This window comes from Vulpes vulpes, chromosome 6, assembly GCF_048418805.1.
Source record: "Vulpes vulpes isolate BD-2025 chromosome 6, VulVul3, whole genome shotgun sequence".
In the NCBI taxonomy this organism is placed as follows: Eukaryota; Metazoa; Chordata; class Mammalia; order Carnivora; family Canidae; genus Vulpes; species Vulpes vulpes.
In genome coordinates, this window is record NC_132785.1 from 4,869,358 (window position 1) to 4,894,699 (window position 25,342).

Below are 25,342 nucleotides of genomic sequence, written 5' to 3' on the forward strand. Positions count from 1 at the left end.
GGGGTAGAGCCTTTCTCCCTGAGCCCGACCACCTCGGTGAAGGCCTTGGCATCACTGACCATCTAATTCCATCGCACACCACCACGCTCATCCCCCCGTTAGCACATCTAACAGAGCTCAGAAGCAACCTCTGGGCCCCTAGAAAGATGAAATGATAGAAAAGATGAGAGCAACAACTGTTCTCCCATTGGTGGAAAAGCCTGGTAACGAGGGTCCTTTGTGTCCTACAACACACTCGGATGTTTAGAACTGCTGGGGTCCCATGGAATGAGCAGCTTTTTGCTCGGACACTCCACTGTCTTAAAAAAAATTTTTTTTAAATTATGATTTCTTTAGGATTGTATAAAGGAAGGGCAACCACATTGTGGGAAGGAGGAGAAAACAAAAAGGAGTACGTGGGCATGAAAGGGTGGCAGGAGGGTGGGTGGAAAACTCTGAAGGGCTAAGCAGCCTTCGGTGGTGATTTCTGCCCTCCACGTTGTTCAGTGCAGGGGAACAGAGAAGGGCATAGACTGGAATCCCCGAAAGGGCCGCTGCACCCCTGTAGAACTGCCCACCCTTGGGTGCTTCAGATTGCTCACATCTAATACAGGGATGATCCCGAGAGTACCTTGCCTTGTGGGACTTCCGTGAGGCTCGGGTGAACTAACAAACCCCCTGTGCCTGGAGCCTGGCGTGGCACGGCATGCGTTTGGGGGGTGCAGCAAGTCTCACCGCACCGCCCTCGCTCAGTTCCCATCCCCAGATCCTGTGGGCCCACTGCCTCCACCCCAACTCCCAGATCCCTTTGGTGTTACTGCTCTTTTGCCATTTATTTCTGTCCCTGGCCCCCCACCCCCGCCGCACCTCCCTTTAAGCCCTTTCCTACGACGATCCTGGCTCAGTCAGTGCTGTATTCCACAAGGGCCGGGGGGCAGGGGGTGAGAGGCAGGAGGCAAAAGCTCCCTCGCTGCAGTGGGGTCCATTAAGGCAATGAAAGAGACGAGGAGGCCGAAGGACCCACCAAAACCCCACCTGCAAGTTTCTAAACGTCAGGAAAGAGATGGCACACGAACCCACTCGCCAGCACAACAGCGCCACAGGGGGGTGTGTTTTACTTGATTGCATTAATCTCGTGAATGCTAGACCCACTGGCAAAGCAATCTAGAAGCTCAGTCAGTGATCCATGTATTAACAAAAGGAGAAGTTCCAGCTGTACACTCCAGTATCTGAAGCATCACTATACTGCTACTGCTGCTGCTAGTAATAACAATAACAACAACAACAATAATAATAATAATAATGGCCTAAAGTCAGCCCTTGTGCACAAATGCTCTTTTGCTCTTTCCTAGAGCTTCATTAGAAGTGAAAAAAAAAAAAAAAAGGAAGGAAGGAAGGAAGGAAGGAAGGAAGGAAGAAAGAAAGAAAGAAAGAAAGAAAGAAAGAAAGAAAGAAAGAAAGAAAGAAAGAAAGAAAGAAATGATCCAGCATGGCTTGGTGGTTTGGCGCCTGCCTTCGGCCCAGGGCGTGATGCTGGGGTCCCGGGATCAAGTCCTGCATCAGGCTGCGTGGAGCCTGCTTCTCCCTCTGCCTGTGTCTCTGCCTCTCTCTCTCTCTCTCTCTCTCTCTCTCATGAATAAATAAATAAATAAATAAATAAATAAATAAATAAATAAATAAATAGGAAAGAAATGACCCAGCACTGGAAACTGGAATTTTTACCAATTCCCCTTGTGCTCTGCTCCTCTTTGGTAGAAAGAGCTTTGGCCCTAAAGCTCGGTCCTTTCCAATGTCACTGAAATGCGTTTAAGCCCTCCCATCCTGGTCCACTGCGTGTCAGAGATGTTTCTCTGGCGACATTAGGTTCCATCATCATGTCTGCACTAATTAATCCGCATCTTAACAGCATCGATAATGGCAAAAAAAAAAAAAAAAGGAAGGCACTCTCCTCTTGGTCTCACAAACGAGCTCCTCTTCCAAGCCCTGTTGCAAACTATAAATTCACTGGTGATTTATCAATCTTACAGATTTGTAAGTGTCCCCAATTCCAATGTCAGTGCGCCTGGAGCACAAAGCAGTGTGCACTACCCCTACATGCTGGCATTACAACACAGCGCAGAACCCTTTATGTTTTGCTATTGTCATTTCAACTTCCGCTTAAGGTGCAAGTGGCAAATTACACTCTGTAGGATTTCACATCCCATTCTGAAAATAGAGGATTCCAGTAAGAAGGTAAGAAAGGGGCCCTATAAGAAGAAGTAAAATAACCAGTGCTCTTTTTATTAGTTTACATTTTTAGATACATCCATAGTCAGGTTATACTTTGATTACAGGTGATAGAAGTCATTTTAAAACTCTATCTTGGGGATCCCTGGGTGGTGCAGCGGTTTGGCGCCTGCCTTTGGCCCAGGGCGCGATCCTGGAGACCCGGGATCGAGTCTCACGTCGGGCTCCCAGTGCATGGAGCCTGCTTCTCCCTCTGCCTGTGTCTCTGCCTCTCTCTCTGTGTGTGTATGACTATCATAAATAAATAAAAATTTAAAAAAAATAATAAAAAATAAAATAAAACTCTCTCTTGGGGATCCCTGGGTGGCTCAGTGGTTTGGCGCCTGCCTTCGGCCCAGGGTGTGATCCTGGAGTCCTGGGATCAAGTCCCACATCAGGATCCCTGCATGGAGCCTGCTTCTCCCTCTGCCTGTGTCTCTGCCTCTCTCCCTCTGTGTCTCTCATGAATAAATAAATAAAATATTTTAAGAGATTAACTAATTAAATAAAATAAAATAAAATAAAAATAAAATAAAATAAAAGTTGGAGACTAAGAAGAGGCGCCTGGATGGCTCAGTCGGTTAAGCAGACGACTCTTGGTGTCCGCTCAGGGTCATGAGATCAAGCCTCGTGCTCGGCACGGAGTCTGCTTGAGATTCTCAATCCCTCCCTCTGCCACCCCCACTTGTGCTCTCTCTCCTCACTCTAAAATAAATAAATAAGTCTTAAAAAAAAGGAGGGGGGAGACAGGAGGAGGGGAGTCTAAGAAAGGAACAAATGCCATTAAAAAATAATAATAATAAAAAGCCGTGGGCTAGTAACGTTCAGGCCAAAATGCTTCAAGAGCTTCCCCTGTCCCACACCCCACCTGCCTGAGGGGTTTCAGCCCAGGAAGCCAGTCTCCAGACCTGCCTTCCTGAGGGAAGGACCCATTGCACAACAAACTACACAACGTTGTATTATTTCAATGTTCACATGGCTCAGGTACTCAGGACAAAACGGGCAGCTGCCTTTCAATGAGTCTGCAGAAAAACGGACTCTGAAAGGCATGAAGGTGGTGAAAAGTGGTAAGGTAATTCAGGGAAGAAACTAAAGGGTATTTGCCCTATTGTGATCACGGAGGTGTTATCACCTCTTTATTGTTCACATCATCAGGTCGATAGTGAACTCCCCAAAAAAGGAGCTGGCTTTATCCTCTATTCAACTCAGCCGGGAAAAGTGATTAACACAGAGAAAGATCAACTTCTTTTTTTCTCCCCCTCACTAGTGACAAAGTGAGCATATACAGAAACACCATTCCCAACGGAGAAAAAATAAGCATGGGCCTAAAAAGACACAGCGCATTATCAATCCACCTAATATTGGTGTCTCGTTCTGCAGGGTTCTAAAAAGCCACCTTTCATAGTGATTTCTATTTCTCTGATGAGTTAAAAAAAAAAAAAAAAAAAAGATCACGGATGACAAGCGACGGTCCAGGCTAGAGTTAAGCTGTGTTCGGTGGGTTCCTACCCGGGGCGGTCCAGCCTGCAAGTGCTGCCCCATAATTAGACGCTGCTGTCAAGCACATGACGACACTCCTGCTCGGCTGAGTCAGCTGAACCAGGTTTCAAAAGAACAGTCCTTTGGCCTATTTTGGTTTTATTCCAAGGTCTACATACAAATTCCAACAGACGCAGCCCCTGCCCTGCCCACAGCACGCCCCCCACCCACACACCTGGGAAAATCATGCTCTGCAGGAGGCAGTGAGCTGCTTTCAGCTGCATATGGTTTCCCCTGCAGAGCTGGGGAAGGCGTGTGGCCCTATCAGTTAAAACCATCAACAACCCTAAGAGAAGGCCAACCCCTGCTCCTGGGAGAGCTCCCCCACAGCGTGCTCCCCTGTCCTTTCGGCAGGAGGGCCACGGCCCTGCTTCCACCTGCTTCCACCTCCCAGATGTTGGCATCTAACTGCACCACGCAGGTGTGGCCCAATCCGACCCAGTGACTCTGAGGGGTCCCGCAGCCCAGCCACCACCCCATTTCAGTTCTCAGCCGAGTCCCCAGGACCCAGCATAGTCATTTTGGAGGAGATTAAGAGATCTGAAAACCAAGGAGAAAGACAAGAGTTCTTCCGGCTGCAACGCTGGTTCTTACCGTCGAGAAAGGCCGAGAGGCGATCAGAATGCAGCCAATGGTTAATCAGAGGAGACAAAGACTCTTTTACTGTTTGTACATGAACCAGGCTCCAGTCTTCATATTTTCCTCCCCATTTTAATGAGATCCTCCAGCTGCTACTAATGTGTCATCCTTTTTGCCTCGGCGATGCCCTAAAAACAGCAGTGTTTACACAAGGTGGCACCCATGCCTGGGAACTGTCGGGGAAGCAGGGCCATTGTCTGCACGGGAAGCTTCTGAGGCTGGGCACAGTGGTATGATGTCATGGAGACTTTTATGCTACGTGGGCGCCACAGAGCACACATCCTTTCTGTTCTTCCAAATTAAACACAGACAGCTATGGTTCAATTTGATTTTTTTTTAAAGCCAACCGCAGCCAGGAGATTGGAAGTTAAGGCTTCCTCTCCACACCTCGTGCATCTCACTGCTGGAGGAGGATTCCGAGGGATACCGCATGTGCATGTGGTTATAAAGGGATGGAATAAAAAGACTTGGGTTTGTATTTCAGCCTAAGGCAGAGACTCCATCTCTGGAAACAAAAAGCAAAGCTATTGGGGGCCGTGGCGGGGGGAGTGGGGTTCCCTTTCCGGCCTCCACCCTGCTGCATCCACAAAGCCTATGCCCTGGGGCAGGACGGAGGAGGCACCCAGAGCTCTTGGTCTCCCACCAACCCTGTCAGCAGCCTGGAGGGTGGGGAGAGCTCAGAACTACCACCTGACAGCAGCCCAGGATGTGATTTCCTTTTGCTCCTTCCTTGCTTTCTTGCTGTTTCTTTTCTTCTGCTTCTGCCTTTAGAGATGCCAGGAAACAGCTCCCTGGTGATAAAGAAACTGCTTGCAGCAGCACTTTGCCATAAGGACCCCAAAACCTTCTCTCACTCATTTCACCAAAGCCGGCTGCTGTGCTGCCATCCATCAGAACGCAGTCGTCTTATTCATTCACTCTTTCAACATTACTGGGTATTCATTCTGGTTGGCGGAATTTTGAGATGGCCCCCAAGATATCGGTCCCACCCACCCCCACCGTAGTCTACACCCTGTATAAGCCTCTTGCCTTGACTGCGATTACGATGGGATGTCATCACTCCCATAATTACGTTACCTTACACAGAAGGCTTTTGCAACAGTAATTAAGCTCCCCAACTGGTTGACTGTGAGTTCATAAACAGAGATCATCTCCAATAGGCCTGACTTCAAAAGCAAAAGACAATGCTTTTTTCAAGAAGGACTGGAACTGGGACCCTCTCTTAAAGAAAAAAAAAAAAAATCTATGGGTTCTATGATTTCTACAGCCACGAGGAACTGAATTCTGGCAAGAGTCTCCTGAACTTGGACTCAGCCTCAGATAAGAGCAGCCCTAGCCAACACCTTGATGACAGTCTTGTGAGACCCGAGTCAGACGACCTAGCCAAGTGGTGCCCTTAACTCCTGGCCCAGGGAAACTGGGAACAGTAAGTGTTACGTTGCTTTAAGTAACTACATTTTTTTTGTGGCAGTTTCTTTTCTTTTCTTTCTTTCTTTTTTTTTTTTTTTTTTTGTGGCGGTTTCTTATGAAGCAATGGAACACTAACACAAATGCCTAGGGCTGTGCTGGGATGCTGAGGACAGAAGTAAAGAACATAATACAATCAATGTCGCAATAATAAAGGGAAAGTACAAAATTCCATGGGACCATGAGGGAGCCTCTACTTCTGGCTGGTGTGCATGTTGGGGGGTGGAGGTCATGCTGAGAACATCCAAAGAGAAGCAGCATGCTCTCTCATTTTTCAAGGGGCACCAAATTTGACCACATTTAAAACTCAGAGCCTTGGGCATCTGGGTGGCCCCATGATGGAGCATCTGCCTTCAACTCAGGTCATGACCCCGGGGCCCCGGGATCGAGTCCCCCATTGGGGCTCCCTGCATGGAGCCTGCTTCTGCCTCTGCCTGTGTCTCTGCCTCTGTGTGTGTGTGTGTGTGTGTGTGTGTGTGTGTGTGTGTGTGTATCTCAGGAATAAATAAATAAAACCTTTAAAAAAAAAACAAAAACAAAACAAACATGCTGCTATGCGTGAGAACCTCACTACAAGTGCCTTTCAGTTCTTGTTTCTCTGGCTTGGGGAGACATGACATGAACACAAGGCCCATGGCAAATGTCTACTCCAGATGGCTTTCCCTTGGTCACCAGCACGCCTCAAGGCTGCCACTTTCTTTGGCCATCATCAGCATATGCCTCAGGAATGCCGACTAAGTCCAACGTCTGCCCAGGCTGAACACAGGACGCAAACCCACTGCCAAAAATAAAAATGCATCCTAAAGTCAAATATTAGTTACTCTCAGATGATGTGCTGTTTTGTATCATCCCGGCCAGGGCTTTCCTCCTTCACTCCTGCTCATCATGTTCATTCCCTCTGAATGTCCCAAAGCCCTCCCTCCCTATTCGACCAGAGGCAGGAGCTCAAGGGCTCAGTAGCCAGCTTCATCTTTGGTTTCAGCCAAAAAGAGCTCCCTGCATGCATTTTGTGGAAAAGTCAAGCAGAAAGAATATATGATGTACTTCTATAAATCAAGCACGTTTCTGTGTCCCTCGATTCAGGTCAAATGGATCCCATCATCCCGTCCAAGTTAAATGGCCCCCATGAGCACACAATGATCTCCCACTGCTTGCAAGGCAATGAACAGGGCTCACACCTAGTCGACACAGGAAGCTGAAAAACACGAGCCCTGTGCAAGGTTTTGAAAACAGACCAAGGTGCACCCACCTCACAGCTTTTGGTTTTGCAGATTTATGCGATGGTGCCATGTCTCCCTCAACTCAGAGAACCTTCTGTGTGCAGAGTATAGGGAGGAAAAGCCCTCCAAGCATGGTTCTAGCACCCTAACCACAAGGCCGAGTAATAATGCTTTATTTAGATGGTGGGGTCCACACCTCATGGCTGTGTGAAGCTAAGCCACATGGTAGGCAACTCCACCAGAGTTTGGAGGGCATAGCTGAGCTTCAACTTCACCCCTCTAAGATCATTAACCTGCAGCAGAGGACACACTTCGTCGTGCAGGTGATGACGGGGTTGGGGGAAGCAGCAGCACAGAGCCTCCCAGCAGTTCTAGGCTCCCTGAGGTCAGTCAGAGCCAGGAGCCTGTCAAGGATTTCCGCCTCAGACAAGAAGGTGGCTCTAGTCCATCGGGCGTATTTTGGTTTGATCTTTTCAGTAATCTCACCCGCTTCCACTGGCCAAAAAGAACCTGTTATTCTAAGTCAAAAAATGTACTTGTAAATATTTAATGTAAATCTCATCCCTAAAACTAACCAGAATCTTTTATCATTCCTGCTGCCAAAAGGAATTTTGCTGGCTGAATTTATCCAAACAGACAAGGAAAAGATGAAGAAAGGCCAATAAATATCCCAGACACCAAAAGGGAAAAAAAAAAATTAATTCCAAGCAACCAAAGGTAAACAAGTGAGTGTTTATCATCACCAGTTTTAAGTTACTTGGTTGACTTTCTAAAATCTTTTAAATCGTTGGCGTTTGTTTGCCTTCCTTTTAAAAACTTTAGGACATGCACAAAATTGGTTTATATGTCTGAGGAGATGAAATAGTTGCAATAGAAACGCTTTAAAAAGCAGGAAGGGGGACCCACAAGTATTTTAAGTCTTCAAATGGATGAAGAGAAGAAGGTGCCCCATTGATCCATCAACCATACGAGGTCAGAAAATGCCACTACCCCCTGCCACCCAGAAGAGCCTCCCCTGGTTCTTTCCCTGCGTGTCACTCATCACCATTGGTCCAGCCTCTTCTCCACCAGACTAACTGGCGGCTTCATGAAGGTGGATACCACTCTCATTCTACGACTGCATATGAAGCATCCAGCCTGGAGCCTGGCATTCATGGACTTGTCCACTTTATTCATTTGTTGAGCTCAAATATTTACTAAGATCCTACCATGGGCTAGACACAGCCATGGGAATAAGGAATACTAGTTACGAGAGAAAAAGAAGAACAAGGTGTCTATCAGCATTTGATGATGGAAGGAGAGATCGACAATAAAGCAGCAAACAAAAAAGAAACTAATAATGGTAGCTAACAGTTCCTGAGTGTTTCTCATAGGCCAGGCACTCTGTGTTCCTTAGACATTCAACTTCCAAAAGCCTTCTGAAATAGGTACTGGGTAGGGCTTTCCAAGTGACTTCTCCAAAGCCAATAGGCGGAAAAGGAGGAACCCCAACTTCGAATGCTGTGAACGCGGTTCGGAGCCACTGTGCACACCCGATCACCTGATCTCCAGGCCCACTACCTGAATAGCTACCATGGTTCTAAACCCCTTGGAATGTCACAGCAAAAAAGGGATGGAAGCCAGTGGCAGAGCCATGGCGATCTGGGCACTCTGGTATTTCGTTCTGGGAATGCTCTCAGATCATCCACATTCTAAGGGGCTCGACAGCCCTGGGAGATGACATACCTGGAGCACTTGGAGAAAACCCAGTGCCCACAGCCAGTGCTTCTCAATTACCCAGAGCACAAAAGACCACGTGTGGAAGACAGAGTTGGTGTCCATCACTCGAAAATCTGCACTTGAGCCTCTTCTGGCGCTCAGACTAACACGCATCGCTGTGAATACCACTGACAACTGTTCTCTTGGCATGTAGCATACTCAAAAGAAACGCTCTGCAGAGAGGAATGACAGTGGAGGACAAGTTCCAAGATCCAGGAACCAGACCCGATGCAGACCTGTCTCCCCATGGCCCTGGGTAAGCACCATTAGCTTATAATTCTGTCCCTGAGAAAGGTGATAAGAGGTGGGGAAGCAGGCTGACCGGAGTAAACTAACAACACAGCAACCTAAAACTTTGAACAGAAATCCTAAGTCATCTTCTCCCATCTTTTAACTTTTAATTTTAATATTAGACATTCCTGATCCACTATGGTACAAGTCAGGAAGGGCATAAAGTACATCTCCCAAGATAAACATGTTTTATCCGGGGTTGCCAGGCCATTCAAGACTCAATGCCACCCCATCTGTGCTCTTGTGTCATCTCCTTTAAAAATCTAACTACTTTGTGGGTTCCACCCTTCCCTACTGGAAGAGGCCTTAGCTGCTCATGCTTCTCCAACAGAATAAGGGAATGTTTGTGCTTTTCAATCAACCTATAACTAATTGAAAAGTTTCACTAATATATAGCTAGGCCTTGGAGAGAATAAAAAAAGAAATAAAAGGCCCTGTTGAGAATTAAAATAAAGAAATATAGGTGGAGTTGCTCATGCACAGAGCCGTGCATCTCTAGGGGCAGAAAGACCTGGTTTAATTTTGATGTCTCCGCTTATCAGCTCTGTGACCCGGAACAAATTATTTAAATTGAGCCTCAGTGTTGGAGACCATAAATCCAATTTTTAGCATTGGTGTAAAAAATCATGTGAGGAAATGAGCTGACCTCCTCTCCGCCATGCCCTAGTAAAGGCACAGGAAATGTCACTTTTCCTTTCTTTTCCAGCAATCTTCAAGGAGTTTGCAAGGAGTCAGTAAAGAGTAAGATGTGACCCCTCAAGCCAACCTGGGTTTGAATCTGTTTCCCTGCTTAGGGCTTGGACATTTCTCTCTGAGCCTCTATTTTCTCATCTGCCAAATGGGGAGAAAACATATACTTATGTCCTGACATTGTTTGGAGAGGATTGGTTGAGAAAAGCCACCTGACGTGCACAGCACAATACCTGACTCAATAGATAAGGCAATTATCATTCTTACTGTTATGAACTGGAAAGAAAGGGTAAAGTTAAAGAATAATTGAGGGACAACTGGATCACTTAAACCACCTGTTTCAGACCCAAAGTCTGAGAAGTTCGGAAAGGACAGAGGTGCACAGGGAGTGGGGGGCTAGGATTGGGGCCATCCCAGAAGAGGCCGAGGTAAGATTTGACAGGCACCGGAGTACTGGAGGGTTTTTTTTTTATTGTTTTATTTTCTGTTTTTTATTTTATTTGGCAAATGCAGAGAGGAGAGCAAAGGTATGATCAAAGGCAAAGTGGAGGCGCTTAACCCAGAACATATGGGGACAGCACAGGAAAAGGCAGCTGGAGCCCCAGGGGCCGTGGGGAGGGTGTGAGGCAAAGCCGGTGGGATAAGCAGGGTGGTGCCAGATGCCAGAGGCCCATCAGCTCTGCCTGCAGGCAGCTGACCCGGGTGGGCAGGCAGGAGAGAGCGGCGGGAGGAGGCCGGCAGGGGCCGGGCACAGCTGTGACGCAGGACCTCCGAAGGGCAGGCCACCCCCAGTGCTACAGGCGACAGCCAGGGAAGAGCCACCATGCTCTACGTCCTCCGGGAAAAGGTGGTTCTTTCTAAAGGACCATGTGCTTGGTGGGAAAGGCAAACGCTTTAGAGTCAGACAACTGAGATTCAAACCCTGGCTCCTCCGTTTCCCAGGCGGGGATCTCGGGTAAACTGCTTAATCTCGAGGAGCCTCAGTTCCTGTACTTGATGGCATTTCAGGTAAGTGACAACTACCCCACAGGCAGGTGAGCAGGATGGGAGCCTGTCTGCGTGGTGTCTGGTGCCCAAGAGGTGCGCAACCAAGGCCTGCTGGGCCTTGGGCCTCATAAACCAACATATCATCCCAGTGGTCCTAGAAAACCTGACTCAGCAGTGTTTACCATCACTAAAATAAAATGCCACTTATAAGTAAATCAGAACAGTTTATTAGCATGACTATATAGACCGATAACAAGCAGTTTCAAAAGAGAGAAAATGGAGATCAAAGGATCTGTCCACTACGATGGAAATAATCAGTCCTCTAACAGTAGGCAATGATTCAGCCGGAAAGCCCCAATTATTCTGGGCTTCAGAGCAGTCTGTCAGTCAGGGATACAGAGCGAGCGTGCGGAGAACTAAAACAAATGTGGCAAATGGTCTACGTTCTGAGGTGCATAACGGGTCTACTTTACCAAGGTGTAACTTCTATACCAAATGCGCCCCCACTTTTAAGGGTATGTTTTGTCAGCGCTGACCGGCGCACACACCTGGGCACCCAACATTAACAATCAAGACGGCCTTCATCACACCTACTACCTCCCGTCCCCGCTTCCTGTCTGCTTTCCACGTCTGTGTTACTATCATCATTCAAATCATGCCTACAGTTTGCGTAGGCTCCTTTCGAGGCTCTACTTCCAAATTTTTAAATGACAACTGCATTTGGTCCATGAAAACTAACAACGAATGGCAAACACCTTCCTGCAAGGGTTTCTTGGTGTGAGTGTTAAAAGGAGAAACTCGCCTAGCAGTGCCATTCCTCCAAAGGACAGCAGTATGGGAAGTAGACAGAGATGGCCAGGATAAGCTCTTCTGATTCTAGACCTGATCTGATACTAACTGGCCGGGGGTGGGGTGGGGGGTGGGAGGTGGGGGTGGGCAGGGTGATGTGCAAGTTACCTCGTTCGTCTCCAATTTGAGTTTATTCTTAAAAGATGGTGTCCTTGGTCTCACGCGAGTGGAGCGACCGTATGATTTATCATACAAATCAGGAGCTGCTATATGGTTCATCAAGCCAGGGCAAGAGGTATAAACCAGACTGGACTTAGCGTGGTGCTACTTACGATCATCCTCTAAGAGCACGTCTCGTGATGTCCACAGTGACCAAATGTTCTCTCCAAAAAAATGAAAGAGTGTTGCATGTCACAAGATACGTTTGAAAGCTGAGGTCTTTCATCCAAAACCGATGGGGCTCATCAACCCAATCTACCGTGTGGTATTAAGAGATTACAAACAAGGCTGCCCGGCCGCCAGAGGAGAGAAGGGGTCGGAGACACTGAAACTAAGAAACCACTTTAGAAAAGACCCAGGCTGCCTGATTATGCAAGCACTTAGCTGGGTTATCCTATCTTTGTCCCTCACTCTCCAAGGGGCAGACATTTGGGGCTCTATCAGGGCATATTACCTCAGAACTCCCACTGTGCAAATTTCATATTGAGATACCAAGTCTTCATTAACATATCAAGGACTTTGGGGGTGGAAGGGGAGCAAAAGCAAGTCTTTACAGCCACCAGCTGAATTTCATAAAACAGATCAGGCTTAGCACATTAGCTCTCATAAAGTCCCAGCACAGCGCCCTTTAAAGTGCTGCGCAGATACAAGAAAGCATTAATTGTAAATATCTGAACAAACCACAGCTAGAATTTATTGCAAGACTATAACCACGGGAATGACTGGTACAACTAAAATTAACTTTGATTTATCCAGGCTTTCTAAAGACCAGGAAAGAAAAAAAAAAAGCATAATTGCCTAAAATTGCATGCAGACAGAGATTATCATCCACACCTCCAAGGGAACTGCACAAAGAGGTATCTATCTGCCTTCAATGGCACAATCAGATTCCTTTGAATTGGATCAATTTGCATCAACACAAAAAATTTTGGTTACTTAGCTGTAGGCCGTGCTGCCATTTTAGCCAAAATGGGCTGCTGTTCAATCTCATTTGTAAGATTGCGAAAGCAATTAATTAATGTATTGGAGGATCTGTACGCAAAATAAAATGCATTTTCAGAAATCAAATCAATGATTATCACTTAATAAAACAGCTTACAGACTATAAATACTTGTATTACAAAGAGAATGTTCTAGAAAGTAAACAACTACATGCTCACTCACCCAATGGGTCTTGTATTCCTTTCTCATAGTAGGGAATAAAGAGCATTTTCACGTCTAACAAATGACAAACCTGAGTCCTCCCTCTCAATTTCCCACCCTTCTCACCCTGAGGCCGAAAACAAGCCTTGGTCCCTAGATTCCTGGCCTCAATCCCGTAGCATGGCACTGAAATAGGGTCCCCCATCCTTCGCTGGGAGCATCCTGAACTCATTCTTCTCATCAGCCTGTCCCCCTCGGGATTTCTCTGACCTGGTGAGATCAAATGAGACCTAAGAACCTAAGTTATATCAAAGACCGAATGGAAAGGACATAAAAACTCAGAAGACCTGGTCCTGGCTCAACCCACCCGCTAGCAACACAACCCAGGGAAGGGCTGCGCTTCCCCACGTGTAATTTAGCTCGGACTATTTAGAGCCGGAATAACAAATACCACCTACTCCACCGTCTTCCGAAGACTGTCCCAGAGTATCAGTGACGCTGGCACATGGCGAAAGCGTGGAGGCTCAAGCTTTTGGGGTATTCAAGTCACTTCACGATGTCGCCACACTTCCAGGAATTTAGTCTTTGTGTGTGACCGAATCCCTTGTCTAAAGATAATGGAGCATAAATAATCATGGGCAAGGTCAACGCCAGGCATTGAACTAAGCACTTTACACGGATATTCGTTTACTCCTCGCAGCAACCCTCCGACGATTATCCCCCATTTCATGCTGAGGGACCTGAGGTACAGGGAGGTGAAGTCCCAGGCCCCGCCCGGTGGAGCCCAGACTAAGACCGGGGACACCAGTCAGGCACGATGCTCTAATCCTGTGCCCACAGCTTCCCACGATTCATTTTACCGAAGGAAACCACGACGTCATCGTAGGGGACCCCAAGGCCAGGCGGTACCTGCGGCCACTCACTGTTGGCCAGACCCCAGCTCAGCTCTGGGTCCCGCACCTTCCCTCGGGAACCGCCCCGGCCCTGAGGGTAAAGAGCATTTCCACGTCTAACAAATGACGAACCTGAAGCAGCGTGAGATTCAGGAACTTGCTTCAAATTCTAAAGGTAATAAACTGAGGAGGGGAGATCTAAAGCATTTACAAATTACACACAGGGCGGCCCGGGTGGCTCGGCGGTTTAGCGCCGCCTGCAGCCCAGGGTGTGATCCTGGGGACCCGGGATCGAGTCCCGCGTCGGGCTCCCTGCGTGGAGCCTGCTTCTCCCTCTGCCTGGGTCTCTGCCTCTCTCTCTCTGAATGCATAAATAAATAAGTCTTTAAAAAATAAATAAATATTTAAAAAATAAAAATCACATGGAGAAGGGTTTCAGTCCCTCGCCTGGCTCCCTCAGCCGGGCCTGGAGGCCTCCGCGAGTCCCTGAGCCCACCTCTGCCCCTCGCCGACCCCCGCTCCCCGTCCCAGTGGGAAGGGACGCCCGCTGCCCAGGGGCCCCCGAGGCGGGGAGGCGGGGAGGGAAGTCCTCCCCCAAGACCTCCAGACTCACAATTTCATGTTACAGCTGAAAGCCGCATTTTTTTTTCCACGGAAACCATAAGAAACCACCATTAATACGAGGCCCGGCTGTGCCAGGGTTCACCAGAGGGCTGGCGGGAGAACCAAACCACCACTTACTGCTTTATTTCCAAAGGGAAACGTATTTCAAGAAAAACACGGCAGCGAAGCCCGCGGTGGGACTCCAGCGTGTGGGACCCAGCGTGTAGGACCCAGCTAGGCCAGGGCCGCCGCCACGCCCGCCCCCAGCGCTCGGATCAGTCCACCCGGGGCGCGCGGTCCCTCAAGCCACACGCACGCAGTAAAGTCCTGCGCTAACACGGCCAACCTGTAACCTGTAACCGCTGTTGGTTTTCTATCTTACACTCCCTGGCCTTAGACCCTATGCGATTGTTAAAGGTTTCACAGGACTTGTTCTACCGGGGACCAGCCACAGGGCTGCCTGGGAGAGCGTGACCTGAGAGGCCTAGGGAGGGAGGGAGGGGGGGAGGGAAGGAAGGAGGGAGGGAGGAGGGAGGGAGGGAGGGAGGGAGGGTGGGAGGGAGGGTGGGAGGTCGGTCTTCCATCCAGGCTCCCGGTTGGGGGGCTCTGGGCTCCACAGAAACAGCCGCCCGCGAGGCTGTGAGACTCTGGCTCAGGACCCGACCCACCACCCTGCTGTGTGACGTGGGTCAGATGGCAGCAGCTCTCAGGCCCCGGGGTCCTCAGTCCTGCAATGAGGGAGAGACGCCAATGGATGCTTCCCCGGCATCTAAACTCCGTCTCCAGGCCGCAGGAGTCAGGAAAGGCATTTCGGAAGCGGGTGAACTGGGACCAGAGGTGTCAGGAGGGTGGGTGGAGCCCAAGCAGCAGCTGGAAGAGTGGGGGCTGGGGAGTTCCTCCGATGGTTAGAACACCTGGCAAGAAGTGAATGAGGCGATACCTCCACTAGGCATCCGGAACCCGGGTGCGCACGTAGGGCCTGGGGCGCCTCAGGGCCCGGGGAGAGCCCCCGACGCTGCTCTGGCATCGTGACAGTCGCTGTCTTCACAATCACCCTCCTGAGCACCTATGACCCGTACCCCGTAGGCACCCACCGCTTGCTCGGGGCCGTCTGCTCAGAGCCCAGGCGATGGGGCGCAAGCCGGGCCGAGTGGGCCGTGAGCAGGACGGGCAGACGGCAGTGCACGGGTGTGGGCGCGTCTACAAGGGCAGAAACCCCGCCTGGCCACAGCTTCGGGGCAGCAGAGGCAGCACCAGAGGAGGAAGACCCTCCTCACTGACCTGAAGCACAGCAAAGGTGCCTCGAGGCTGCGCGGGAGTCAGGCCTGGGCCCCCGGAGGGCGGGGGGACTGTGCGTTTGGAGCAGGACCGGGAAGGGGCCTCCTACAGGGCAGGGGGGCAGGGGGCGAGGGACATGAGCCGAAAAGAGAAAGGAAGGTGACGCACAGGAAAGCCAGGCCCGACAGCCTGCAGCTGACACCCTTCTTTGGACGTGTCACCGTGGCCTGTGGACATACCAGGTCACATCAGTGCGGGGCCGACAGAACCAGGCCGGACGGGCGATGCCACTGGGCAGCATCGACCCCAAGAGCACGAGGGAGTATCAGAAACGCCAGGTCTTGCCCTGCAGGGCTCCGCTGTCGAAAGCAGGGCCACAGAAGAAACCAGAGGATTCACAAGGCTGAGATGGGGTCCCTTTGTGCCCATTTGGGGACACACAGTGAAGAGGGGACTCAAGACTCCCTGGGCCCTACTGATCTCTCAAGGTCTCGGGGCCTCCTCTCCAGCAAAACGACAGAGGAAACACAGCTCAGGGAAGTGAAGCAAACATCAATGAAGACCCCAAACCCATAGAGCCTGATGCTGGTGACAAAAATGTCCCAGAAGAGTTTCAGGAACGGTAACCCAGCAGCATATTAAGAGGAGCAATAACTTCCCATCATGCAAAAACAGAAAACATTTCTGTTATGGAAATCAAACCTCGTTGGGCTGTAATTCGGGGGGTTTTTCACCACTACCCCCACCCCACCTAATCCTCCTCTGTGGCCGAGAAAAGGAGGATATGTTTGGGGAAAAAAAAACTATGAACACAGACAGCAATCTGATTAGAAAGGCATTTCCCTGCTATTGCATTGCCGGAGTAAGCAAGAGAAGCCAAATTCTCACAGTTTGTCAACTTTCTGTTCATGTAAACAATCTCACTTTATTTTTGAATTACTTTGTGGGAACAGATGGTTTCCAAATGCATGACTTCTTACTACAGTATATGGAAGCAATACTACTGAACTCCTAAATTAAGATGAAGAAAACACAGGCGTGCTTCAAGCCTGCCTCTAAGGGGTAGACCTAGTTTTCCTGAACTAAGGCTTACTTGGAATCCTGTCCTTCTTTTTTTTTTTTTTTTTTTGCTTGCTTGCTTGCTTTTCTTTTTTTCTTCTTCTTTTGGTTAAACAATCCACATCATACAGAAAAAAAAAGACCTATCTGAAATATCACAGTAACTGCAAATTCTGGAATTAATTTTCATGCAACAACAGCAACAAAAACCAGGAGTTATCAATAATAGAAGCCTCTAGGCTTCCTATAGGTTACGTGCAAATAAAGGCATAAAATATGTAAATACAGTCAGTTTTGTGCTTTATATCCTTAAACCTTTTATGATAGATTATAGTACTATAATTTGAAGTAATCGCTGCAATTAACACCAAATTACCCTAATCCCAACAACTGACTCAATCACCGCGAGAGTTCACAAATTGGTAGCCTTCCCAGAGAACTAAGCCCAGGGTAGTTTTAGTTTCCCCTGATGTCTCTCTAAGGCAGAGGACTAATTTTCCAAGAAACTAAACCCTATCTGGAAAGTAGTGTCACAAACAGGTTTTTATGAGGCTTAGACAAGTGTTCAAGTTTTGTGGCCTGATGAACCCACAGCCACCTGAGATAGAGTTAATCGCATTTCTGTCATTTATATTACCAAGTCTCTGGGAAAACATAATGTGTACGTTCCTGAGGGTGTGGGGGTGACTGTGGAGAGAGATGAAGCAAGTCAATGCTGCCCCTATGAACACAAAACATCCATCATCTACCTATCCACCTACCTAACTATACTTTTATGTATATTCCTGTATTTTGCATATTTTTGTACTTACGTATATTTTTATAGATAATGAAGGGAAAAAGAGAAAAGTACGTACAGAGAGGGGGAAAAAAACCCAAGCTTAAAAACAAGCAATGAAAAAAAAATAAAAATAAAAAAAACAAGCAATGATGAAGTTGAGTAACAGGACAGAAAAAGTCTGTACACATCAGAACAAGAGTCAAAGAAAATTGACCTCTGAGCTGATAAACATTAACACAGACTCCAGAAGGTATCTACCCTTTAAGTGCTTACCACCAAAGAATTTACCAAACCAAGGCACGAAAAAATTTAAGTTTGAAATGGAACTCAAAAAAAACAACAAAAAAAAGTTTTAGTTAATAATTTAAATAAATTTTAAACGGGGGGTGGGGCTGTAGGACAGCTGGGTGGCTCAGTGGCTGAGCATCTGTCCATCTTCGCAGGGAGCCTGCTTCTCCCTCCACCTGTGTCTCTGCTTCTCTCTCTCTCTGTGTGTCTCTCATGAATAAGTAAATAAAATCTTAAAAATAACTAAGTAGTGGGGTGTGCCAAATTTTGGCCTAATGACCTACACTCACCAAAAATCAAATAAGATGTCGCAGCGACTGACCAACTATCGAGTAGAGTCATTTCGATGATGAAGGCCAAACCCTGGGCTGTTTCTTTATAAACCGGGACAGACCAAAAATTCCCCGAGGTTTTGTGGCCTATAATTGTATGCTATTATTCTAGAAACTTGATTAGTGTGTTCCTGCTCCTTGAATGAAGAGTGGCCTATAATGCAAGCGCTGAGAATAGCAGTGTTTGGGGAGACTGTTTCGGCCATACGCAGTCACACAGAAGAGCGCATCTGGACATGATCCCGAGCCACCACGTAAATTGAGTTTTAGATGTCCTGAAAGCTTTCACCATTAGAAGTCCTCTGCACCTTAACAAGGAAGAAACTGATCAACAGGAGGAAAAATAATAATAATAATAATAATACAGAAGGCCAGGCTGTGACTGATGATTTATGAACGGAAAAGTATTTAAGATACACGTAATACATACGGACACATGTCCGATAGTGACAACCACGATGAATGCTACAGCAATAACAAACGAATTTAATTCAACAGCAGAAAAATCATCTGAAACTACACCTAACTGTAAAAGAACACGAGTTTTAAGAAGCCACGTGATGTCGAGCGTTTCGTCACGTTAGTAATGAATCATCTCTGTGGCCAAATTTATGGGGCAGCACATGTTTCTGAGAATACACAGACTGCTTTATCAAGTCCTGTATGAATTCTGACGACTGAAGAGCACTAGTATCCCAAGGACTCAGCTGCTACAGTATGGGAGTCGGGTGGGGAGGCCCACACTCCGCAGGGCAGCCCACCCACACATCTCAAAGAGTCTTTGAATCTGCATAGACGCTTAAAAGAGAGAGCTCAGACACACTAGGGAGTTAGTCCCACAGGCTGACAAATCCCAGGCCTCGGCCACCATCTCCAAGTCCTCAAATAAAAGGTCCTAAGAGCCCTGCTCTCTGTGACATCATTACATGGTGAGAGTGGGCCCGGAGGAGATGACCAGAGAGAGGCACAGGCTTAAATGCCCTCTCTTTCGGTTTCATCATTTAAAGATTTTATTTATTTATTTTTATTTATGTGTTTATCATGAGAGAGCGAGGGCACGAGCAGGTGCAGAAGCAGAGGGAGAGGGAGAAGCAGACACCCCTGCGGAGCAGGGAGCCCGACGTGGGACTCGATCCCAGGACCTGGAGATCATGACCTGAGCTGAAGGCAGGCGCTTCACGGGCTGAGCCACCCCGGTGCCCCTCTCCTTCTGTTGTATTTACACATCTCAGGCCTTCAGGTTCTCACTCCCCATCTCGGAAACATCTTGCCAAGCACAGAAGTTCCTGGGCACTTCTTTCCAGAACTAATCCATCCTGTAAGATCTGACCCCCTCCACCCCCACTCCCCACCTATGCTGTGAAAGTCTTTCCTAACCAGCTTAATTGAAAAACCTTTTCTTCTGAATTTCATGGACAGTATCTGTATTATTCAGCATCTCCCCTTGACCTGCTTTGAGGCTCCTGTGACTCCCTGAACTACTACCTTCTCGTGCATTCCTACTTTATCTTCACCTTGCAGTGTCCTATACGTTCTGCACAGGCACATACACATATGGGACCAGAGTGAGCATTTTTTATGCCAGACTTCTATATTCCGGCCTGGGTAGGCTCTTCATTTCCCATAATGTTTCCTGCTTGCAGCCACCTCAAAAACATAGCGCCATGATATACTCTAGCCTCTCTCTCTCTCTCTCTCTCTCTCTCTCTCTCTCTCTCTCTCTCTCTCTCTCTCTTTGGAGATTTTATTTATGAGAAAGAGAGAACAAGCCAGGAGAGGGGCCGACTCAATCCCAGGACCCTGAGATCATGACCTGAGCTGAAGTCACAAGCTTAACTAACTGGGCCACCCAAGTGCCCCTCCACCCTCTCCTCAAGGAGACCGGTTTTCACCAACTGTCTACCCATCAAGTCCAAGGGCTTCGTTTTCTTTTTTTTTCCTAGCACCTCCTACAATCAGTCTGAGACACTTTCCTTACTCCTCTTATCAGTTTGCTTTATCTCAGTCATATCCCACACCGCCTTCAACTTCTTCCCAAAATGACGCAGTAAGTCAGCACGAGTAAAAAAAAAAAAAAGTTTGCTTTCCTGATGCACGTGTCCGTGTACTTGTTTTTATCAAGACGAATTTTGCACTTCGGTTTATATTTATCACTAGTCGTCCTTTGTGCTCTCATTGTTACAAGCCACCTCGAGTTACCTGAAATCGGGGCTGCATCTTGTCTTTCTAAAACAAAGATGTTATATTTATATTGTAAATCTTCCAACTCGTTCTGCAAAATCAGTGTCCTCATTTCTCTCCCCATCCGTCTCCAAATAGAATGGGAACTCCATACGCAGGGGTAGAGGGGTCCTCTGATGGTCTCTGTTGCACCCCCAGTGCCTTGCACAGTGCCTGGCGCTCGGCAGGGCTTGGCAGGTCCTCGTGGAGCGGATGTTGGCTGAATGAGCCTCCAAACACCCTCCCCGATCCTGCTCCTCTCCACGCCTTCTCTGCTTCACAGGAAAATGGTCAAGAACATAGAAGCCAAAGTGAAACTCTGGGGCCAATCACTAGCCCACCATCTAAGCAGGGGTACGTCCTGAGCATAGGACCTGACCTCTCTCAACTGCCATGTCCCCAACCATAAATGAGGATACGAATGGGCTGCCGGGGAGGACGGGGCGGGATGATGCAGATAAAATACCCAGCACGCCGCACGGTGCCCACACCAAGGGCTAAGCCTGGCTCTCCTGTTCACGCTTCTCCCGTTCAGCCAGCGTCACCTGTGCCACCACACCTGCACGGGTCAGCCTTTCTTTCCCCTGCTCACCTGCGAGAAAGACTGCACCCCGACCACAACATCATTTTGACTCCAATATGAGCAACGCATTAGGCCCAAAGGGAGGGCCTGCGAGTTGTTTTCCTGTGAAAATTACGTATGCCTCTGGTGACAGAGCTTAGACGTCTACGGAGCGGCCCTCAGCCTGTTTCTGCATTCCCAGAAACCACGACCTTCAGTGTACGTCTTACCACTCACGCCCCGCTAGAACTCTTGACCTGCAGGAAATGTCAATGCTGCGCAAACTGGGGGTGATTTTAACTCTTGCTTTATTTTCATTTTTGCTCTTCCAAATAAAGAACAGTGAGCAGCAAATATTTCTTTAGAACAAAGGGCAGAGGGGGATCCCTGGGTGGCTCAGCAGTTTGGCGCCTGCCTTTGGCCCAGGGCGTGATCCTGGAGTCATCCCAGGATCCAGTCCCGCATCGGGCTCCCTGCATGGAGCCTGCTTCTCCCTCTGCCTGTGTCTCTGCCTCTCGCTCTCTCTCTCTCTCTCTCTCTATGTCTATCATGAATAAATAAATAAAATCTTCAAAAAAAAAAAAAAAAAAGGGTGGCCCCGGTGGCCCAGCGGTTTAGTGCTGCCTTCGGCCCAGGGCCTGATCCTGGAGACCCAGGATCGAGTCCCATGATCGAGCCTGCTTCTCCCTCTGCCTGTGTCTCTGCCTCTCTCTCTCTCTCTCTCTCTCTCTCTCTCTCTCTCTCTCTCTCTGTGTCTCTCATGAGTAAATAAATAAAATCTTAAAAAAAAAAAAAAAAAAGAACAAAGGGCAAACTACATTTGGTCTATAGCCAGCGTTTGACCTGAGGCAAAGATGTTTTTCGGAAGCAACCCCTGAACACATCGGGGCGCTCACATTTCACATGAAACAGCTGGTTACCTGGAACACGCTTTACCTTTTCCAGGTTGTCCTAAACTGCTACCAACTTTGCTGACATGCCCCATCCCGAAACTCACATTGCTTTCTGTTGTTGTTGCTGCTGTTGTTGGGAAATTAATGTTAAGTTGAGCGTTAACTAGCTAGAATTTTCTGAACATTAAACGTGTGCAAGGAAGGGCCGTAATTACAATCTGGCCAAACTCACCACCGACGTCCACCACCGCAAGGGAGCAAGAGAGGAGAACGGGGATGCCGCTGGGCATGTATCTCACACGGCAATGTCCTAGCTGGAAAAGGTGGTCCCTGCCTTTAAAAGCCCGCGTCTCAAAGAAATGCCGACACGGCAGACACACCAGGTTCACTCAACTTTGGGAATAAACGTCTGCACAACTGAAGTGGACACACAACCTTCAAACCCCCCTGCAGATGGTGCAAACACATATTACTGGTCATGCCAGCTTTTCCGCAGTCATATCCAATCCTTCCAGACTCCCTGGTATATTCTAGGGCAAAAGGGAACCAGGACTTAACAACAGATTTTTTTTTTTTTAAGTTAATGATTCAGGCAATTCTTGGAATAACTTCCCCTTGAGAAAATGTAACTAAGAGGTCCTAAGGAAGAGACTCCCCAGCTGCTGAGAGCTCAACTCTGGAAATTCCCTCTTTTTCGGCGATGCCTGACGATCCCTCAAACAAGTCGCAAAGTTTAATGACCCTGGAGAGGCCCTTTTTTGCCTCCAGTGAACTTGGAACTCTTTTCAAATACTCATTAGGTCGCTCCATAAACGTTTACCGGATTGAAGTGGGAAACAAAAAGCACTGGAGACCTAGCTCCAAAAAAGCCTTGCTCCCTCCCCCCCCCCCCCCCTACTTCTCCAAACTGGGAGCTCTGGAGCTGAGACTTGAGCCACTCAGCCATCGGAGCATCGAGGTGATGACAGCCAGGAGGTCTGGGCAGTGGTTCCCAAAGTGGGACACCCACTGTGCATGGGGAAAGGCTGGGCGCCCTCCCCGAGCTACCAACCCTCCCCAGGGGGTGGGGTGGGGTGCTGATGGAGTAGGGGGGCGGGGAGCTTATGGGGTGGGGGGTGGGGCAGCTGATGGGGTGGGGGAGCTGCTGGGGTGGGGAGCTGATGGGGTAGGGAGCTGATGGGGTGGGGGATGGGGGAGCTGATGAGGTGGGGTGGTGGGGAGCTGATGGGGTGGGGATACTGCTGGGGTGGGGAGCTGATGGGGTGGGGGGGTGGGGGAGCTGCTGGGGTGGGGGAGCTGCTGGGGTGGGGAGCTGATGGGGTGGGGGGGTGGGGGAGCTGCTGGGGTGGGGAGTTGGGGAGCTGCTGGGGTGGGGAGCTGATGGGGTGGGGGGTGGGGGAGCTGCTGGGGTGGGGGGTGGGGGAGCTGCTGGGGTGGGCGGTGGGGGAGCTGATGGGGTGGGGAGTTGGGGGGCTGCTGGGGTGGGGAGCTGATGGGGTGGGGGGTTGGGGAGCTGCTGGGGTGGGGAGCTGATGCGGTGGGGAGCTAATGGGGTGGGGAGCTGATGGGGTGGGGGTGGGGGAGCTGCTGGGGTGGGCGGTGGGGGAGCTGCTGGGGTCGGGGGTGTGGGGAGCTGAACCGCAGGCACGTCCTGCGGGGTCCCGAGGCCCCAGCCCCCCTTCCCGTGCAGAGGTCCCCCGCCGCAGCCCCAGCCCTCGGGAGGGAGCAGACGTCTCGGGAACAGGGCAGCGCGGGGCAGGACTCGGAGCCGGCGGCTCCCGGGCGCGAGTCGCAACTTGCCGGTCACGCAGCAGAACCGGCTCACTTTAATGGCTTTGCCTTTCCTGCGCCGAGCCGGGCCCTCCCGGGCGCCCCCCCGCAAGGACCGGGTCACCCCTCGGGGGCGTCGGGCGCAGGACGGACGCGGGGGGGCGGGGGCGGGGTTGGGGGCGGGGGGCTGCGCCCCGGGCTGGCTGGGAGCAGGAGGAAGCCCGGCCCCGCCCGCCGCCCGCCGCCCGCCGCCCGCCGCCCGCGGAGGTCGCGGGGGCCCCGGCTGCACCGCCGCTGCCCTCGGGGTCGGCCCCGGGCGCGCCCCCTTTGTCTGGGTTTGCCTGGCGCGAACCCCGAGGCCCGCGGACCCGCTCCCCCGCCCCCCGCGCTCCTGCCCCCCCGGCGAGGCCCGACGTCCGCCACCGCTCGGCCGCTGCTCACCCGCCTGCACCGTGTCCGAGAGGTCGTGCCCCGGGGCCGCGGTCCTGGGGAATTCCTTCAGTTTCCGGGCGCTGAGGTTCAGCCCCCCGGAATTGGCCGCTTCCTCCAGCGCGCGCTCCAGCCCCCGGTTCAAGGGCAGGTGGAAGCCGCCGCCGCCGCCCGCGACCCCGCTGCCCGCGGCGGCGCCCCCGTGGTGCTGCTGGTGCTGGAGCTGCGGGTGGGCGTGATGCTGAGGGTGCAGCGCGGCCGCCGGCAGGGCAGGGGCGAAAGCCTGGGGTTCGCTCCCCGGCGTCGCCATCTTCCCCCGGGCCCCCCCACCCCGCCCCGCCGCTCCTGCGGGGGGGTCGCAGCCGGGCCCCGGGACCGGGAGGCCGCGGTGCGGGCCGGGCCCCCGCAGTGCCCCGCGGCGAGGGATCCTGCCGGGCGGGAGGGCGGGGCGGCGGGCGCGCGGGCCGCGGGGCGGCGGGGCGGCGGGCTCGGGCTCCGAGGTTTCCTGTCCCCGGGAAGCCGAGGACTGCGGCGGCGGCGGCGGCGGCGGCGGCCGGCAGCGCGCATGTGTCCCCGCCCGGCCTGCGCCCTCCTCCCGCCGCCGCGCGCGGCTCCTCCTGCTGCGAGCTGTCAGTCCGGCCACGCCCCGCCCACGCCCCGCCCCCGGCTCCGCCCACGCCCCGCCCCCGCGGCCTCCTCCTGCTGCTGCGAGCTGTCAGTCCAGCCACACCCCGCCCCCGCCGGCCCCAGGCTCCGCCCACGCCCCGCCCCCGCGCGATCCTCCTGTGCTGCGAGCTCAGTCCAGCCACGCCCCGCCCCCCGGCTCCGCCCCCGCGCGGCTCCTCCTGCTGCTGCGAGCTGTCAGTCCAGGCACGCCCCGCCCCGCCGGCCCCAGGCTCCGCCCACGCCCCGCCCCCGCGCGGCTCCTCCTGCTGCTGCGAGCTGTCAGTCCAGGCACGCCCCGCCCCGCCGGCCCCAGGCTCCGCCCACGCCCCGCCCCCGCGCGTCTCCTCCTGCTGCTGCGAGCTGTCAGTCCAGCCACGCTCCGCCCCGCCGGGCCCTGGCTCCGCCCACGCCCCGCCCCCGCGCGGCTCCTCCTGCTGCTGCGAGCTGTCAGTCCAGCCACGCCCCGCCCCTCGGATCCGCCCCACGCCCCGCCCACGCTCCCGCTCCTCCTGCTGCGAGCTGTCAGTCCGGCCCCGCCCTCCGCCCCGCCCCTGCCCTGCCCCTGCGCCCTCCTCCCGCCGC

General features: G+C 51.2%; 1 protein-coding gene across 5 annotated transcripts in view; it reads right to left on the bottom strand.

Annotated features, from left to right (window-relative positions):
* Nucleotides 1–24,654, bottom strand: part of LRCH1 (leucine rich repeats and calponin homology domain containing 1) — a 200,844-nt gene extending 176,190 nt beyond the window's left edge. For 4 of the 5 annotated variants that reach the window (XM_026017282.2, XM_026017280.2, XM_026017281.2 and 1 more), the window contains exon 1: nt 24,107–24,618. In XM_026017282.2, coding sequence (XP_025873067.1) covers nt 24,107–24,404 — 298 coding nt within the window. In that variant the 5' untranslated portion in view covers nt 24,405–24,618. Of the gene's footprint in view, nt 1–24,106 lie in introns of all 5 variants that reach the window. The other variant, XM_026017279.2, reaches the window with a different exon arrangement.
* Between the last annotated feature and the right edge of the window lie 688 nt (nt 24,655–25,342).